Source organism: Rattus norvegicus, chromosome 8, assembly GCF_021556685.1.
Source record: "Rattus norvegicus strain SHRSP/BbbUtx chromosome 8, alternate assembly SHRSP_T2T, whole genome shotgun sequence".
Classification (NCBI taxonomy): Eukaryota; Metazoa; Chordata; class Mammalia; order Rodentia; family Muridae; genus Rattus; species Rattus norvegicus.
The window spans coordinates 7,844,364-7,863,904 of record NC_141541.1 but is presented as its reverse complement, the minus strand read 5'-3'; the positions used below and the strand labels follow the sequence as shown (position 1 = coordinate 7,863,904).

The 19,541-nt window shown below is 37.8% G+C and overlaps 1 protein-coding gene across 6 annotated transcripts in view; it reads left to right on the top strand.

The window, feature by feature from the left end:
• Gria4 (glutamate ionotropic receptor AMPA type subunit 4) overlaps nucleotides 1–19,541 on the top strand; it is a 454,905-nt gene that overhangs the window by 357,895 nt on the left and 77,469 nt on the right. For all 6 annotated transcript variants that reach the window (XM_087560749.1, XM_087560747.1, XM_087560748.1 and 3 more), the window contains 2 exon segments: nucleotides 997–1,164; nucleotides 2,277–2,381. In XM_087560749.1, coding sequence (XP_087416875.1) covers nucleotides 997–1,164; nucleotides 2,277–2,381 — 273 coding nt within the window.

Sequence of the window (19,541 nt, the reverse complement as noted above, 5' to 3'; positions counted from 1 at the left end):
CATACTATGGCCAGCTGGCAGACTGGCTGGCCTGACCTGTTCTCATCTGGGCAGACTCTCTGACCTGGAGCTCCAAAATCTCTACACCCGGCTTGCTAAGTTCTCATAGTAGTCACTGTGCTGCCAGCTCCAAGCATCCAAATTCACATAACTAACTGGTTTGCACTTCTTGCAAATCCACGCTTTGCCACTGTACCTTTCCCTCTGGAACCTAGCTGAGTCACCTTGTGAAGGAAAACAGTCACACAAACTTAGTTTAGAACCAACAGGCAACACAATCACTGAGCACAGCAACTAGCATCCTAATTTTGTAATCCATTCTAAGTTAAACTTCTCTTGTGGTGAATCATGGCAGACTCGCCACCTAAACCGGGGCCTCTTAGTTACATTTTCCCTCTAAGCTCTCCCTGTACAAAAATAAGTCACCTTTTCCAATCTCTTCTAGTCTCCTCTCCAACCCGTAAGTCCTGCCTACTCATTTCCCAGTGATTGGTCCCTACAAATCTTTACTCATTAGGGGAAGGTTCTGCCACAAATAAACATAAATATTTCACATCAATGAATGCAAAGAAAATCTCTGAGAACACTGCTAGGCATTTGGGAAGGAAAGAAAATACAGCCCTCCTGGAGCTAAGCCACTGCAATGCTGAATGGATACAAACTGTAGTTTCCATTCTCCCCCTGTTTATACTGAAATGCAACATAAAGTCCCAACCCAAGGCTGCTATTCTTACAGATGATAGAAAATTGTCCTTTAGGGTCTCTATTTTCAGAGTTTATTTTCTCCTTTAAAATTAGAGCAATATGTTGTGGCATGCAGACTTTGTGTTCAAGCAAGAAAAAACAAGACATTTCCAAAACCAATTTCAATTAATTATTAGTATCATGCTAGCTTTTGAGAACAATGGAGTTTTTGTCATAAGAGTACAGAGGTCCCAGATTGCTCATTGTTCTAGAATTTAATATTTGTTTTTCTAAACATTTTAACTTGCTTAGTACACCTCTGCTCTCACTTATGATGGAGTCCTGGTGATGGCTGAAACTTTCCGAAGTCTCAGAAGACAGAAAATTGATATTTCAAGGAGAGGAAATGCTGGGGACTGTCTGGCAAACCCTGCTGCTCCCTGGGGCCAGGGAATTGACATGGAGAGGACACTGAAGCAGGTAACTCATAATTTTGCTTTATTTCATGATCTTTTATAAGAATGATATGTTAAAAAGCAGACTAATCCATCTGATTATTAATGTCTATTATAATTTTCATGTTAATATAGCAAGCATTTAGCAGTATCAAAACATTTTAGATAGAATGGAAATGGTTATTCCTTATATAGATGTGTAGTCAAGATAACACAACAAATCCATAAAAATCTAAAACAGTGAAGTTGCTCAGTGTAGACACACTTGGTTAGCAATAGCCCAGTATTCCATAAAATCACTCAAGGACGCAGCATGACAGAGCAGCTGCCAATTTTGAGTAAACAGGTTGCTCTGGGAAAGTTTTGAAATGACATTTGAATGCTTTATTTCAATAATGGTTCTCATACCTGTTTACAACTTACACCAGAAAGAGCCATTACCCTCATTATCCATAAGGAGTCCAGGAAATATAAACCTAACTTGTAAAAGAAGGAGGAGAAATGTTTGGCAGAGGTACGGACTGCTTCAATGCATCTTCAACTTTAAATTAAATGAATAATTTTATTCTTTTATACCAATACAAACAATATATATTGCAAAACTGGTGTTTCTTAAAGTTATCAATTCCTCTGAAATGTGATGAATTCAAGGCATAAGTAAAATTAATGGGAATCAAAAGATAATTTGGAATCCAATATGCATGGATATTTTAAATGATGTATTTTTAGCTTTTTATATGTTAATTCAACATTAGCGCAAAGAATACAATCTGTCATAGGAACCCTAGGTACATAATCTGCTGTGAGAATATACAGAAAAAAAATGAAGCTTGACTCTAAGCAATTAAAATTTCTATTCTATAAATGATATTTTAATATTGGAAAAGAATTATGTTACTTAAAATAAAATTTTGTAATACAAAAAAACCATCTAGGTATAGAACAAAATAACTTTTAATATCCTTTCATATCCCTTGTCAAGATTCCATCTCGGTAGCTCAAGCATCCAATGACATTCCAGAGAGTTAATTGTAACGTTTAATTACACAGCTATTAATAGTCCTTAGACTAGCAGTGACAGAGTCTCTTAAATGAAGCTCTTAATGAGTGTATGTGTGTTTTCCTTGTCCTTCATAGGTTCGAATTCAAGGGCTGACTGGGAATGTTCAATTTGACCATTATGGACGTAGAGTTAATTACACAATGGATGTGTTTGAACTAAAAAGCACAGGACCTCGAAAGGTAAGCTGTAACTAAACAAAACATAAAACTTTTTTTCTTGGATATTTTCTATATCTAAATTTCAAAAGTTGTCCCCCTTCCTGGTTTTCCCTCAAGAAACCCTGTACCACACACATACTCCGTGTATCCAGGAAGGTGCTAAGCCACCCACCAACTCACCAACTCCCTCCTTCCTCCCTGCCATGCCATACCCCAACACTGGAACTTCAAGCCTTCACAGGGCTAATGGGCTCTCTTCCCATTGATGCCCAACAATACCATCCTCTGCTACATGTGCTCCTGGAGCCAAGGGTTGCTCCATGTGTACTCTTTGATTTGTGGTTTAGTCCCTGGGAGCTCTCGGGTATCTGGTTGATTGATATTATTGTTGTTCCTATGGGATTCCAAACCTCAGCTACCTCAGTTCTTTCTCTAACTCTTCCACTGTGAACCCCATTCTCAGTACAATGATTGACTGCGAGCATTCTCCTCTGTATTTATGGGGGTCAGGCAGAGCCTCTCAGGAGTCAGATATATCAGGCTCCTGTTAACATGTACCTCTTGGCATCCCCAATAGTGTCTAGGTTTAGTGACTGCATGTGGGATGGATCCCCATGTGCAGTAGTCTCTGGATTGCCTTTTCTTCAGTCTCTGCTCCACACTTTATCTCTGTATTTCCTCCCATGAGTATTTTGTTCCCCCTTTTAAGAACTCCTGAAGCATCCACAGCTTGATCAATCTTCTTCTTGAACTATATGTGGTCTGTGAATTGTATCTTAGGTATTCTGAGCATTTGTGCTAATATCCATTTATCAGTGAGTACATATCATGTGTGTGTTTTGTGATTAGGTTACCTCACTAAGGATGATATTTTATAGTTCCATCCATTCGCCGAAGATTTCATGATGTCATTGTTTTAATAGCTGAATAGTACTCCATTGTGGAAAAGTACCATATTTTCTCTATCTATTCCTCTGTTGAGGGACATCTGGGTTCTGTCCAGCTTCCAGCTATTTTAATAAAGCTGCTATGAACAGAATGGAGCATGTCTCCTTGTTATATGTTGAAGCCTTTTTTGGGCAAAATACCCAATAAATATCTATACCCAGGAGTACTATAGCTGGGACCTCAGGTTCAATTTTCTGAGGAACATCTAGACTGATTTCCAAAGTAGTTTTATCACCTTGCAATACCAAAAACAGAGGAGAAGTGTTTCTCTTTCTCCATATCCTCAGCAGTATCTGTTGTCACCTGAGTTTATGATCTTTGTCATTCTTACCGGTGTGCAGTGAAATCTCAGGATTGTTTTGATTTTCATTTCCCTGATAAGGAAGGACGTTGAACATTTCTTTAAGTGCTTCTCAACCATTCAATATTCAATTGAGATTTCTTTGTTTAGCTCTATAACCAATTTTTAAAAGGCTTATTTGATTCTCTGGAGTCTAACTTCTTGAGCTCTTTGTGTATAGTAGTTATTAGCCCGCTATGGGATGTAGGATTGGTAAAGATCTTTTCCTAATCTGTTGGATGATGTTTTGTCCTATTGACAGTGTCCTATGCCTTATAGAAGCTTTGAAATTTTATGAGGTCCAACTGGTCTATTGTTGATCTTAGAGCATAAGTTATTGGTGTTCTGTTCAGGAAATTGGCTCATTTGCCCGTGTGTTTGAGACTCTTCTCCCCTTTATTTTCTATGACTTTTTGTATTTGGTTTTATGTGAAGGTTCTTGATTCACTTGGACTTGAGCTTGTACAAGCAGATTAGAATGGATCAATTTTACATGCTTCTGCATGCTGATCTCTATTTGAATCAGCACCATTTGTTGAAAATACTGTCATTTTTTCACTGCATAGTTTTAGCTCCTTTGTCAAAGATCAGGGTGAGCTCACTTCTAGGGCTTCGATTCTATTCCATTGATCTACCTGCTTGTCTCTGTAAAAATACCATACAATTTTTATCACTATTGCTCTGTAATACAGCTTGAAGTCATTTCCCCCCAGAAGTTCTTTTATTGTTGAGAATAGTTTTTGCTATCCTGGGCTTTTTATTATTCCAACTGAATCTGCAAATTGCTTGTTCCAACTCTGTGAAGAATTGAATTGGAATTTTGATGGGAATGTACTAAATCTGTAGATTGATTTTGGCAAAATGGCCATTTTTGCCAAAAAAAAGGGAGGTTTCCATCTTCTGAGATCTTTTTTGATTTACTTCCTCAAATATTTGAATTTCTTGTCATACAGATCTTTCACTTGCTGGCTAAAGTCAGACCAAGGTATTTTATATTATTTGAGACTATTGTGAAGGGTATAGTTTTCCTAATTTCATTCTTAACCTGTTTGTCCTTTGGGTAGAAGAAGGCTATGGATTCGTTAGAGTTAATTTAATACCCAACCACTTTTCTGAAGTTTTTTTTTAATCAGATTTAGGAGTTCTTTGGTGGAATTTTTGGGATCACTTAAGTATACTATCATACCAACTGCAAATGGTGATAATTTGACTTCTTCCTTTTCAATTTGTATTCCTTTGGGCCCCTTTTGTTGTCTGATTTCTCTGGCTAGGATTTTAAGTACTATATTCAATAAGTAGGGAGAGAGTGGACAGTCTTGCCTAGTCCCTGATTTTATTGGGGTTATTTCGTTTCCCTCCATTTAGTTTGATGATGGCTACTGTTTTAATGTATATTGCTTATACTATGTTTAGATGTGGGTCTTGAATTCCTGATAATTCCAAGACTTTTATCATGAAGGGGTGCTAAATTTTGTCAAATGCTTTCTCAGCATCTTTTTCTTAGTTAGTTTATATATTGTTTTACATTGATGGATTCATGTATATTGAACCATCCCTGCATCTGTAAGATGAACTCTATTTGATCATGATGGGAGATCACTTTGATGTGGTCTTGGATTCAGTTTGGAAGAATTTTATTGACTATTTTTTCATATATATTCATAAGGGAAATTGGTCTGAAGTTCTCTTTCTTTGTTGGGTCATGATATTATTTAGGTAAAAGTATAATTGTGGCTTCATAAAACAAATTGGATATTATCCATCCTGTTCCAATTTTGTGGAATAGTTTGAAGAGTAGTGGTATTAGGTCTCTTTTTAAGGTTTGATAGGATTCTGCACTAAACTGGGGTTTAATCCAGTCTGGGGTGTTTTTGGTAGGGAGACTTTTAATGACTCCTTTAATTTCTTTAGGGGTTATGGGACTGTTTAGACAGTTTATCTGATCCTAATTTAACTTTGGTACCTGGTATCTATCAAAAAAATTATCCATTTCATCCAGATCTTCCAGTTTTGTTTTATATTGGCTTTTGTGGTATAATTTGATAATTTTTTAAATTTCCTTGGTTTCTGTTGTTATTTCTGATTTTGTTAATTTGGATACTGTCTCTGTGCCCTCTGGTTAGTCTGGCTAAGGTTTTATCTATCTTGTTGATTTTTCTCAAAGAACCAGCTACTGGTTTTGTTGATTCTTTATATAATTCTTTTTGTTTCTACTTGGTTGATTTCAGCCCTGAGTTTGATTATTTCCTACTGACTATTCCTCTTGGGTGTATTTGCTTCCTTTTGTTCTAGAGTTTTCAGGCGTAGTGTCAAGTTGCTAGTGTATATTCTCTCTAGTGTCGTTTTGGAGGCACTCAGAGCTATGAGTTTTCTACTTACCACTGCTTTCATTATGTCCCATAAGTTTGCATATGTTGTGCCTTCATTTTTATTTAATTCTAAAACATCTTTAATTTCTTTCTTTATTTCTTCCTTGACCAAGGTATCATTGAGTAGAGCATTGTTCAGCTTCCAAGTGTATGTGGGATTTCTGTCAATTTGTTATTATTGAAGACCAACCTTAGTCCATGGAGATCTGATAGGATGTATGAGATTATTTCAATCTTCTTGTATCTGTTGAGGCCTGTTTTGTGATCAATTATATGGTCAGTTTTGGAGAAGGTACTGTGAGGTGCTGAGACAAAGGTACATTCTTTTGTTTTAGGATGAAATGTTCTATAGATATCTGTTAAGTCCATTTGGTTCCTAATTTCTGTCAGTTTCATAGTCTCTGTTTAGTTTCTGTTTCCATGATCTGTCCATTGATGAGAATGGGGTGTTGAAGTCTCCCACTATTACTGTGTTTGGTGCAATGTGTGCTTTTGAGCTTTAGTAAAATTTCTTTTACAAATGTGGGTGCCCTTACATTTGGAGCATAGATGTTGAGAATTGAAAGTTCATCTTTGTAGTTTTCCTTTAATGATTATGAAGTGCTTCCTTATCTTTTTTGATAACTTTTGGTTGAAAGTTGACTTTATTCAACATTAGAATGGTTACTTGTCTTAGAGTTTCTATTCCTACACAAACATCATGACCAAGAAGCAAGGTGAGGAGGAAAGGGTTTATTTAGCTTACACATTCACATTGCTGTTCATCACCAAAGAAACTCAGGATTAGAACTCACACACGGCAGAAGCAGGAGCTGATGAAGAGGCCATGGAGAGATGTTACTTACTGGATTGCTTCCTTTAGTTTGCTCAGTTTGCTTTCTTATAGAACAAAATACTACCAGCCCAGGGATGGTATTACCCACAAGGGACCCTCCCCACTTCATCACTAGTTGAGATCTTCAAGGGAACCTCCTTTCTCTGTGATAACTCCAACTTGTGTCAAGTTGACACATAAAACCAGCCAATACACTACTCCAGCTTGTTTCTTGGGGCAATTTACTTGGAAAAATTTTTTCCCGTCTTTTACTCTGAGGTAGTGTCTGTCTTTGTCACTGATGTGTGTTTCCTGTATGCGGCAAAATGCTGGGTCCTGTTTATGTATCCTGTAAGTTAGTCTATATCTTTTTTTATTGGGGAATTGAGTCCATTGATGTGGAGATATTAAGGAAGATTGACCATTGCTTCATGTTATTTTGTTGTTAGAGTTGGAATTATGGTTGTGTGGCTATTTTCTTTTGGGCTTTTTGAGAGAAGATTAATTTCTTGAGTTTTCTAGGGTGTTGTTTCCCTCCTTGTGTTGGAGTTTTCCATTCCTTATCCTTTGTAGGGCTGGATTTGTATGAAGAAATTATGTAAATTTGGTCTTGTCATGGATTATCTTGGTTTCTCTATTTATGTTAAATAAGTGTTTTACAGGGTATAGAGCCTGGACTGGCATTTGTGTTCTCTTAGGCTCTGTATGACATTTGACCAGAATCTTCTTGCTTTCATAGTCTCTGGTGAGAAGTCTGGTGTAATTCTGATAGGTCTACTTTATATATTACTTGACCTTTTTCCTTTACTGCTTTTAATAGTCTTTTTTGTTTTGTGTATTTGGTGTTTTGATTATTATGTGACAGAAGGAGTTTCTCTTCTGATCTATTCATAGCCTATTTCAAGTTCTAAAGGCTTCTTGCGTGTACATGGTCATCTGTTTCTTTAGGTTAGGGAAGTTTTCTGTAATTTCATTGAAGATATTTACTGGCCCTTTAAGTTGGGAATCACTCTCTTCTATACCTATTATCCTTAGGTCTTCTCATTCTGTTCTGTATTTCCTGGATGTTTGGGGTTAGGAGCTTTTTCCATGTTGCATTTTCTTTGACAGTTGTGTCAATGTTTTCTATGGTATCTTCTGTCCCTGAGATTCTCTCTTCTATCTCTTGTATTCTGTTGGTGATGCTTAGATCTGCTTAATCTCTTTCTTAGGCTTTCTATCTCCAGAGCTGTCTCCCTTTTTGATTTCTGTATTGTTTCTATTTCCATTTTTAGATCCTGGATAGTTTTGTTCAATTCCTTCACCTGTTTGGTTGTGTTTTCTCTAATTCTTTAAGGGATTTTTATGTTTCCTCTTTAAGGGCTTCTACCTGTTTACCTCTGTTCTCTTTTATTTCCTTAAGGGAGTTATTTATGTCATTCCTAAAGTCCTCTATCATCATCATGAGATGTAATTTTAAATACAAGCCTTCCTTTTCTGGTGTGATGGGATAACTAGGACTTGATGTAGTAGGAAAACTGGGTTCTGATGATGCCTAGTAGCCTTAGTTTCTGTTTCTTATGTTCTTGAGATTGCCTCTTGCCATCTTGTTAACTCTAGTGCTACCTGCCCTTGCTGTCTCTGAGTAAGATCCTGTGCCTTTTGTGATGCTAGTTGTGTCAGAACTCCTCAGAGTCCAACTATCTCTGTGATCCTATGATTCTGGAATTCTGGGATCCTGAGATCCTAGGTATGTCAGAGCTTCTGGGAGTCTAGCTGCCTCTGGTATTGTAAAACATCAGTATGACCAAGCTCCTGATATCCTGTTGTGTCAAAGCTCCTGGGAGTCAAGCTTTCTCAGGGTGTTTAAAACCCTGGTTTTACTTTGGGCACAGGTGTAAGCTGGAAGGAACCCGTGCCTCTGCCTGGCACCATTTGAGTTTCCTTGGTTCCTTTGGGTGTCCCAGTTAAGTTGTATGTTGGAAAAAATGTTGTAGCATCAACTGTTATCTTGAGTGCATCAGTGCTCCATTGCTTCTGATTGTGTCCAATCTACTGGGAATCAAGCTTCCTCTGTGATCCTGTGATTCTGAGCATTTCAGAGCACCTGGAAATTGGTCTTCTTCTGGTTGTTGTAAGAGTGGATGCAGAGCCAGGACCCCAGGTCTGTTCGCGGTTCAGGTTCAGACTGGAAAGAACTCATACCACTGGCTGGGCTGGAGTTCTTGTGTCCCTGGATCCTGGGGAACACAGTTACTACAGGTGTTAGAGCAGATGTTGTGACCTCTCCTGTGATCCAAGGTGTTTCAGTACACCTGGAAGTCAGGCTTTCTCTGGGTGTTCTAGGAGTGGGTGCAGATCCAATGTCCAAGGTCTGCTCAGGGCATTTGTTCAGACCAGAAGGCTCTTTTCATATTTTCATGTGACACTCTTAAAGGCTTATAGGAGAAATAAAGCTTGATAGTCTAAATTCTATTTTAACTGACCCTTATATCTTGTATTTTCTTCATGTTCTGGTTATATCATATGTTTAACAATTAATGATGTGACAAAATGAAACAATTAATTTGACACTATACTCTATAACTCACAATGGAAGCAATGTGGCAAGGGGAACTGGGCAAGCAAAAATTGGAAACAAATATACTCCACAGAAGAGAACACAATGCAGCAAGTATGTCCATGTATTATCTGTGAATCATTAGAGAGACTACAAAGGGATCCTACTAAAGATTAGGTGTACTTTAAATAGATTGTTGTTTCTCCAACTAATCAGTCAAATTAAATTGAGCAAAGGAAAGCAAATGGAAGATAAAATGAAGACAATAATTACTGGGCCAATGAAGGAAAGAGGCACTCAGAAAAGTGCTAGCTCAAGGATTTTATACTTAAAAAATATCTTAGCATTGTTTCTGTTACTATGACAAAACAGTCTGACAAAAGGACACTTAATTCCTCTTAGAATTACAGGTTTCAGTTTAACACTGACCACAAATACAGGCAGTTACTAGAAGCAGGTAACAGTCGAGAAAGACAAATATAAGGATGCTGTTTGCTTGCATGTGTGCTCAGTTCAACTGCCCCACTCTTAGACAGTTCACAGCCCCTCACTATGAAATGGAGATGCCCTCAGAGAATTGGTTCTTCCCATATCAACTAAGACAATCCTGATCTAGACAATTCTTCATTGAGAGTCTCTTTTCCAGTGATTCTGGTTGTAGCAGGCAGGTTGACAAATAAAGCTAGACATCAAGGAAAAGCAGCTCTTGAGATCTCAGATGTGAGAATTCTTATCATATGTCTTTCTAGCATTCCCAAAGTAGTCTACATCAGAACTCTCTAAACTTTTCCTGTCAAGACTCCTTTTCACCTGAAACATTTTTTATGTGAACCCAGGTATATAAGGTAGACAAACAAATTAGACATTTATATATTATAGATGATATAGAACTTCATATTTAGAACAATTTTAGTATAGCTATAATTTCATCATTTATCTATATTAATGAGATGGATTGCTGGAATATTTTTACACGAAAAATCTAGTCTGAAAGTAGTAACACCCTTTCCCTTACATTGATCAATGTTTTTGATTTTATACATGTGAATGCTAAGAACTCTGGATCACATGACTATCTAGTACAAAATGGTAGAAGTATATTTTAAAGATAGGATTTCTATGTTTTAAAACATTTAGGAAATTGTTAGAAATCTTATGCTAAACTTGGGCTAAAATCCATCTAACAACTTTTGTGAAAATAAATAAACAGATTAATCAAAAACCTTGAAAATCAAGCCGTGTATCATATAAGAATAGTGGATCATGCCTGTAACTCTAGCACTTGGGAGGCAACATCATCAGGGTTAGAGAGCATCCTCAATAATGCAACAAGTAAGAAGTCAGTCTGAGAACATGAAACTTATATATATATATATATATATATATATATATATATATATTTCTAACACAATAGGAAGATATTCTATATTGATGTCTACAAGCTACGGAATGATGGTAGAAAAATAGTGTTCATTTATAAACTAGTTCACTAGTAAACCACTGCTTAAGAAGCTAAGTTAAGCCAAGCATGATGCATGCATTTGATTCCAGCATTGGAAACAGAGGCAAGTAGATCTCTATGAGAATCTATTGCAAGAAAAAAGAGAGAGAAGTGGAAGAAGAGACAGATTCTAGACTAAGCTTGATGTAAGGGAACCATATTATCTCACATCAACTGGGTTTAAGCATTATTTAGCAAATGATGCCTAGGATTCTTAACATATTCTTTACTGAACAATTTTCTAGGATGTCTGTGCGATTGTCTAGGATGTCAAGAGTTGTTATGGTTAGCTTCTAAAATGTACTTTTTAACTGTTTGAGAAGTATTTTAATTAATATTAAAGTCACAATTTTTAGAAGCCCTTCTATGCCCCAAGCATCAGACATGATGCTTTATATGATGTAATCTTCATGGCCAGCCTATCACTTCAGTTTTACTATGTTTATTTCTCTTAAATGAGAAAATTATGTTTTAATAAGGAATAGTTATGATTCTTGTAGGAAAAATATTCAAAATGTATCTCACCCTAAAACCTTCTAATACTATGCTCTGCCTGAACAGACCCTAATTAAAGAATTTTGTTTTGGGAAAGCTAGGATATGCAGTCTACTTGAAAATTAAAGAAAAGGCATATGAGATATATATATATATATATATATAATAGTTATACATATACATACAAATACATATAATCACTCAAGGTGAGGGAAAATATCACCATGACAAGCTGTAAGGATGAGAGGATGTGAGATCTAAAATTAGCTGTAGAGTTAGAGATTAGATAGGTAGACATAGCAGAGGCAGCAATGGTGAAAAGTCTTGGAAGCAGGACAGGCAGGGAAGTAGCAATTGCTTTCCCAGTGTTTTGCTTTCATCTATGACATGAGTGCACATCAGAAGTTGTGTGAGAGAGAGATGTAGTGCTGCAGCCCAACACACCTCTCTTGCTGGGCTCAAGGTGTCATCTCCTTGCCTGCAATCTTCTAGCTGATACATAGGACATTTTTGGTCAGAGTATTCAAGACAGGGAGTGAGTCAATAGGGTGACTTCACATGAGCCACATTAGCAGGCTTATTAGCTAAAGAAAGGAGACACAATTCCCACTAAGCAATACCTGGGCTCCTCTCTCCCAGAAAATTGTCAGTCTGACTATGGAATTGACAGAGTATTCCATAGGCTACTAAAACTGTTGACTTCTGGGTATGGAGAGGAAGGAGAGGTAATCTTTCTTTCATGCAACAAACTGGTTTAACAGGCAGAGCTGGTCAACTAAGCAGAAACATTTTTAAATGCAAAAAGATGATTCCTATCTTACAAAACAATGACTATGGCTAAACAAATGGCTCTTAATAACATTGAAAAGAACAGGAAGAAGAAATAGGTGGGCTATTTACACTACAGAATGGTTTCATGGCCTGTTCAAACACAATGGTATCAAGAACTATGGACTCTCAAGGAGAAAATAGAAAAGAAATGGGAAGAGTGATGCACAATCTTCTTCACATGCAGCTGACACACATCCAAGATTTTTGTTTCTCCATCTTTATTAAATTGGGTATTTCTTATTTAAATTTCAATTGTTATTCACTTTCCCGGTTTCCAGGCCAATATCCCCCTAACCCTTGCCACTCCCCTTCTATATAGGTGTTCCCTTCCCCATCCTCCCTGCATTACCGCCCTCCCCCCCAACAATCACATTCATGGGGGTTCAGTCCTTGAAGGACCAAGGGCTTCACCTTTCACTGGTGCACTTACTAGGCTATTCATTGCTACCTATGAGGTTGGACTCCAGGGTCAGTCCATGTATAGTCTTTGGGTAGTGGCTTAGTCACTGGAAGCTCTGGTTGGTTGGCATTGTTGTTCATATGGGGTCTCAAGGCCCTTCAAGCTCTTCCGGACCTTTCTCTGATTCCTTCAACGGGGGTCCCATTCTCAGTTCAATGGTTTGCTGCTGGCATTCGCCTATGTATTTGCTGTATTCTGGCTGTGTTTCTCAGGAGAGACCTACATCCTGTTCCTGTCAGCCTGCACTTCTTTGCTTCATCCATCTTATCTAATTGTGTGGCTGTATATGTATGGGCCACATGTGGGGCAGGCTCTGAATGGGTGTTCCTTCTGCCTCTGTTCTAAACTTTGCCTCCCTATTACCTCCCAAGGTATTCTCATGCCCCTTTTAAGAAGGAGTGAAGGATTCTCATTTTGGTCATCTTTATTGAGTTTCATGTGTTCTGTGCATTTAGGTTAATTCGGGAATTTGGGTTAATATCCACTTACCAATGAGTGCATACCACACGTAATTTTCTGTGATTGAGTTACGTCACTCAGGATGATATTTTCTAGTTCCATCCATTTGCCTATGACTTTCATAAAGTCATTGTTTTTGATAGCTGACTAGTATTCTATTGTGTACCACATTCTGTATCCATTCCTCTGTTGAAGGGCATCTGGATTCTTTCCAGCTTCTGGCTATTGTAAATAAGGCTGCTATGAACATAGTTGAGCACGTGTCTTTGTTATATGTTACAACATCTTTTGGGTATATGCCCAAGAGAGGTATAGCTGGGTCGTCAGGTAGTTCAATGTTCAATTTTCTAAGGAACCTCCAGACTGGTTTCCAGAATGGTTGCACCAGTCTGCAATCCCACCAACAATGGAGGAGTGTTCTTCTTTCTCCACATCCTTGCCAGCATTTGCTGTCACCTGAGTTTTTGATCTTAGCCATTCTCAATGATGTGAGGTGAAATCTCAGGGTTGTTTTGATTTGCATTTCCCTTATGACTAAATATATTGAACATTTCTTTAGGTGCTTCTCAGCCATTTGGCATTCCTCAGCTGTGAATTCTTTGTTTAGCTCTGAACCACATTTTTAATAGGATTGTTTGTCTCCCTGCAGTCTAACTTCATGAGTTCTTTCTATATTTTGGATATGAGCCCTCTATCAGTTGTAGGATTGGTAAAGATCTTTTCCCAATCTGTTGGTTGCTGTTTTGTCCTAACAACAGTGTCCTTTGCCTTACAGAAGCTTTGTAGTTTTATGAGATCCCATTTGTCGATTCTTGATTTTAGAGTATAAGCCATTGGTGTTTTGTTCAGGAAGTTTTCTCCAGTGCCCATCTGTTCACGATTCTGCCCCACTTTTTCTTCTTTTAATTTGAGTGTATCTGGTTTGATGTGGAGATTCTTGATCCTCTTGGACTTAAGCTTTGTACAGGGTGATAAGAATGGAGCAATCTGCATTCTTCTACATGAGACCTCCAGTTGAACCAACACAATTTGCTGAAAATGCTATCTTTTTACCATTGGATGGTTTTGGCACCTTTGCCAAAAATCAAGCGACCATAGGTGTGTGGGTTCATTTCTGGGTTTTCAATTCTATTCCACTGGTCTATCTGCCTGTCTCTGTTCCAATACCATAGAATTTTTATCACTACTGCTCTGTAATACTGCTTGAGTACAGAGTTTTTTGTTATTCCAGATGAATTTGCAAATTGTTCTGTCTAACTCTATGAAGAATTGGATTGGAATTTTGATAGGGATTGCATTGAATCTGTAGATTGCTTTTGGTAAAATGGCCATTTTTACTGTATTAATCCTGCCAATCCATGAGCATGGGAGAACTTTACACCTTCTGAGGTCTTCTTTGGGTCCTTTCTTCAGAGGCTTGAAGTTCTTATCATAAAGAATTTTGAGTTGCTTGGTTAAAGTCACACCAAAGTATTTTATATTACTTGGGACTATTATGAAGAGTGTCATTTCCCTAATTTCTTTCTCAGCTCGTTTCTCTTTTGTGTAGAGGAAGGCTACTGATTTATTTGAGTTAATTTTATACCCAGCCACTTTGCTGAAGGTGTTTATCAGGTTTAGTAGTTCTCTGGTGGAACTTTTGGGATATACTATCATATCATCTGCAAATAGTGATATTTTGACTTCTTCCTTTCCAATCTGTATCCCTTTGATATCCTTTTGTTGTATGATTGCTCTGGCTAGAACTTCAAGAACGATATTGAATAAGTAGGAGAGAGTGGGCAGCCTTGTCTAGTTCCTGATTTTAGTGGGATTGCTTCAAGTTTCTCTCCATTTAGTTTAATGTTAGCCACTGGTTTGCTGTGCTTTTACTATGTTTAGGTATGGGCCTTGAATTCCTGTTCTTTCCAGGACTTTTATCATGAAGGGGTGTTGAATTATGTCAAATGCTTTCTCAGCATCTAATGAAATGATCATGTGGTTTTTATCTTTCATTTTTTTATATAGTGGATTACGTTGATGGTTTTCCATATATTAAACCATCCCTGCATCCCTGGGATGAAGCTTATTTGACCATGATGGATGATTGTTTTGATGTACTCTTGGATTCAGTTTTCCAGAATTTTATTGAGTATTTTTGTGTTGATATTCATTAGGGAAATTGGTCTGAGGTTCTCTTTCTTTGTTTAGTCTTCATGTGGTTCAGGCATAAGAGTAATTGTGGCTTCATAGAAGGAATTCGGTAGTGCTTCATCTGTTTCAATTTTGTGATATAGTTTGGATAGTATTGGTATGAGGTCTTCTATGAAGGTCTGATAGAATTCTGCACTGAACCCATCTGAACTTGGGCTCTTTTTGGTTTGGAGACTTTTAATGACTGCTTCTATTTCTTTTAAGAGTTATGGGGTTGTTTAAATGGTTAATCTGTTCCTGATTTAACTTTGGTACCTGTTATCTGTCTAGGAAATTGTCCATTTCCTCAAGATTGTCAAGTTTAGTTGAATATAGGCTTTTATACTAGGATGTGATGAGGAATTTCCTCTGATTCTGTTGTTATGTCTCCCTTTTCATTTCTGATTTTGTTAACTTGGACACGCTCTCTGTGTCTTCTGGTTAGCCTGGCTAAGGGTTGATTTTCTCAAAGAACCAGCTTTTGCATCTGTTGATTCATTGTACAGTCCTTTTTGTTTCTACTTGGGTGATTTCAACTCTGATTTTGATTATTTCCCGACTTCTACTCCTCTTGGGTGTATTTGCTTCTTTTTGTTCTAGAGCTTTTAGTTGTGCTGTCAAGCTGCTGATATATGCTCTCTCCTGTTTCTTTCTGCAGGCACTCAGAGCTATGAGTTTTCCCCTTAGCACAGCTTTCGTTGTGTCCCACAAGTTTGGGTATGTTGTACCTTCATTTTCATTAAGTTCTAAGTCTTTAGTTTTTTTTTTATTTCTTCCTTGACCTGGTTACCATTGAGTAGAGCATTATTCAACTTCCATGTATATGTGGGCATTCTTCCTTTATTGTTATAGCTTTAGCTTTAGCTCAAGGTGGTCTGATAGAATGCAAGGGATGATTTCTATTTTTCTGTATCTGTTGAGGCCTGTTTTATGACAGATTATATGGTCAATTTTGGAGAAAGTACCATGAGGTGGTGAGAAGAAGGTATATCCTTTTGTTTTAGGATAGAATGTTCTATAAATATCTGTTAAATCTATTTGGTTTTTAACTTCTCTAAGACTGTCTATGTCTCTGATTAATTTCTTTTTCCATGATCTGTGTCTTGATGAGAGTGGAGTGTTGAAATCTAGCACTATTATTGTGTGAGGTGCAATGTGTGCTTTGAGCTTTAGTAAGGTTTCTTTTATGTATGTAGGTGCCCTTGTATTAGGAGCATAGACATTTAGGATTGAGAGTTCATCTTGGTGGATTTTTCCTTTGATGAATATGAAGTGTCCTTCCTTATCTTTTTTGATGACTCTTGGTTGAAAGTCGATTTATTCGATATTAGAATGGCTACTCCAGCTTATTTCTTCAGACCATCTGCTTGGAAAGTCGTTTTCCAGTCTTTTACTCTGAGGTAGTTTCTGTCTTTGTCTGTGAGGTGTGTTTCCTGTAGGCAGCAAAATCCTGGGTCCTCATTATGTATCCAGTTTGTTAATCTGTGTCTTTTTATTGGGTAATTGAGTCCATTGATGTTGAGATATAATAAGCATTAGTGATTGTTGCTTCCTGTTATATTCATGTTTGGATGTGACGTTATGTTTGTGTGCTTCTCTTCTCTTTGTTTTGTTGCAAAATGATTAGTTTCTTGCTTTTTGTGGGGTGTACCTCGCCTCCTTGTGTTGAGTTTTACCATTTATTATCCTTTGTATGGCTGGATTTGTAGAAAGATATTGTGTAAATTTGATTTTGTCATGGAATATCTTGGTTTCTCCATCTAAGTTCATTGAGAGTATTGCTGGATATAGTAACCTGGGCTGGCATTTGTGTTCTCATAAGGTCTGTATGACATCTGTCCAGAATCCTCTGGATTTCATAGTCTCTTGTGAGATGTCTGGAGTAATTCTGATAGGTCTGCCTTTATATGTTACTTTACCTTTTTCCCTTACTGCTTTTAATGTTTTTTCTTTGTTTTGTACGTTTGGTGTTTTGAATATTATGTGACAGGAGGAGTTTCTTTTCTGGTCCAATCTATTTGGAGTTTTGTACGCTTCTTGTATGTTTATGGGCATCTCTTTCTTTCAGTTAGGGAAGTTTTCTTCTATGATTTTGTTGAAGATATTTACTGGTCCTTTGAGTTGGGAGTCTTCACTCTCTTCTATACCTATTATCCTCAGGTTTGATCTTCTCATTGAGTCCTGGATTTCCTGTATGTTTTGGACCAGTAGCTTTTTCCGCTTTACATTATCTTTGACAGTTGAGTCAATGATTTCTATGGAATCTTCTGCTCCTGAGATTCTCTTTTCCATCTCTTGTATTCTGTTGTTGATGCTCGTATCTATGACTCCTTGTCTCTTCCTTTGGTTTTCTATATCCAGGGTTGTCTCCCTTTGTGCTTTCTTTATTGCTTCTATTTCCATTTTTAATTCCTTCACCTGTTTGATTGTGTTTTCCTGGAATTTTTTCAGTGATTTTTGTGTTTCCTCTCTATAGGCTTCTGCTTGTTTATTTCTGTTTTCCTGCATTTCTCTAAGGGAGTTCTTTATGTCTTTTTTGAAGTCCTCCATCATCATGATCAAATGTGATTTTAAATCTAGATCTTGCTATTCTGGTGTGTTTGGATATTCAGTGTTTGCTTTGGTGGGAGAATTGGGCTCCGATGTTCCCATGTCATCTTAGTTTCTGTTGCTTTGGTTCCTGTGCTTGCCTTTTGTCATCACGTTGTCTCTGGTGTTATCTTGTTCTGCTATTTCTGACAGTAATTAGACTGTCCTATAGGCCTGTGTGTCAGGAGTGCTGTTTTCCTGTTTTCCTGTTTTCTTTCAGCCAGTTATGGAAACAGTGTGTTCTGCTTTCAGACGTGTAGTCGTTCCTGTTTACTGGTCTTCAGATGTTCCTATGGTCATGTGTCCTGAGTCTACCAGGCAGGTCACTTGGAGCAGAAAAGTTGGTCTTGCCTCTGGTTCCTGTCCTGAAGTGGCTTCTCAGAGTTGGGTTTCAGCTCTCTGTGAGGGCAGCAACCAGAAGGGCCTGCCGGGCCTTCTCTCAGGTCCCTGTGTACAGGAGGCCCAGATGGCACTAGATGTTTTCTTCTAGAGTCAGAAATGTGGGCAGAGGGTAGTCTCTTCTGGCTTCCCAGGCCTGTCTGCTCCACTGAACTTCTAGCTCTCCCTCCCAGGGGATTTGTGTGCAGGGAGCTATTTGACCGGGTCCCTTCAGATCTTGGTGCAGTCTGAACCTCAGGGCTCCTGCAGCTTGAGTGCCCCTATCTTCCTGTTCCCAGAGGCCCTATACAGTTTCCTTCTGGGCCAGGGATGTGGGCCAGGGTGGGCAGTACTGTTGGTCTCTCCTGCCCTGAGGTCTCAGGAGTGCCCACCTGTCTGGGTGATGAGTTCTGTCTCCCATGGGGTTTGGAAGGTGGGAGCTGTGGGCTGGGATCAGCAAGATTCAGGCCTCAGCCCATCCAAGATTCTTAAAAGAGAAATGAAGCATGAAATGATCCAGGCTCATCTCTCTTTGTTTTCCCAGTACTAGTGATTAGTTAGACATTGTGTCAGGAATATTAAACTTAAAAATGATCTAGCTTGTGTGAGAAAAACTAGGCTGCTGAGACTAGGTAGTGTCTTGACAAGTGAGCAATCATTCTTATAAACTGAATCTTTGCTAGTAAGGGAACATGTTTTGAGCATAGATCAGAGAGACAACCAATCTTTTGTCTGGCTTCCATATATGGAACCTTGATTCAGAATCTCATTTATATGATTGCATGGGTTCAAGAAATCATAATGCTAAAAGTTTATTTATTGATATTAGGTTATATGCTGGACACTATCAAGGAAAACTAATAATTATTTCCACATTTTTTTCTCTTGACATGTCCTCTAGAAATGAGTGTACACGGACAAATCAAAGTACCTAGAATTTATATGTACAATACTTTTGAGTTAAATTATTGCTTTACCTATTCTTTTTGAGTTATGGATATAATACTTGTGAATAATTACAGCCCTTTGACAATATCAATTCCTTGTTTGAATATGCTCTTAAATACTAATATAACAAGTAGGACACTTGGCAGAGCAAGAAGTCCCTGTGGGCCACAGTAGATCAAACATTGAATGCAGATATATGAACAAGTACATAGCTTTTCTCTGGAGAGCTGAGCTTTATGAACATTATTAATAAAACCTAGCAAACAATAAATGAGCACTCACTTTTGGAAGCCATTCAGAATACAAGTAAAAATATAAGGAGTTGGTATCATCATACA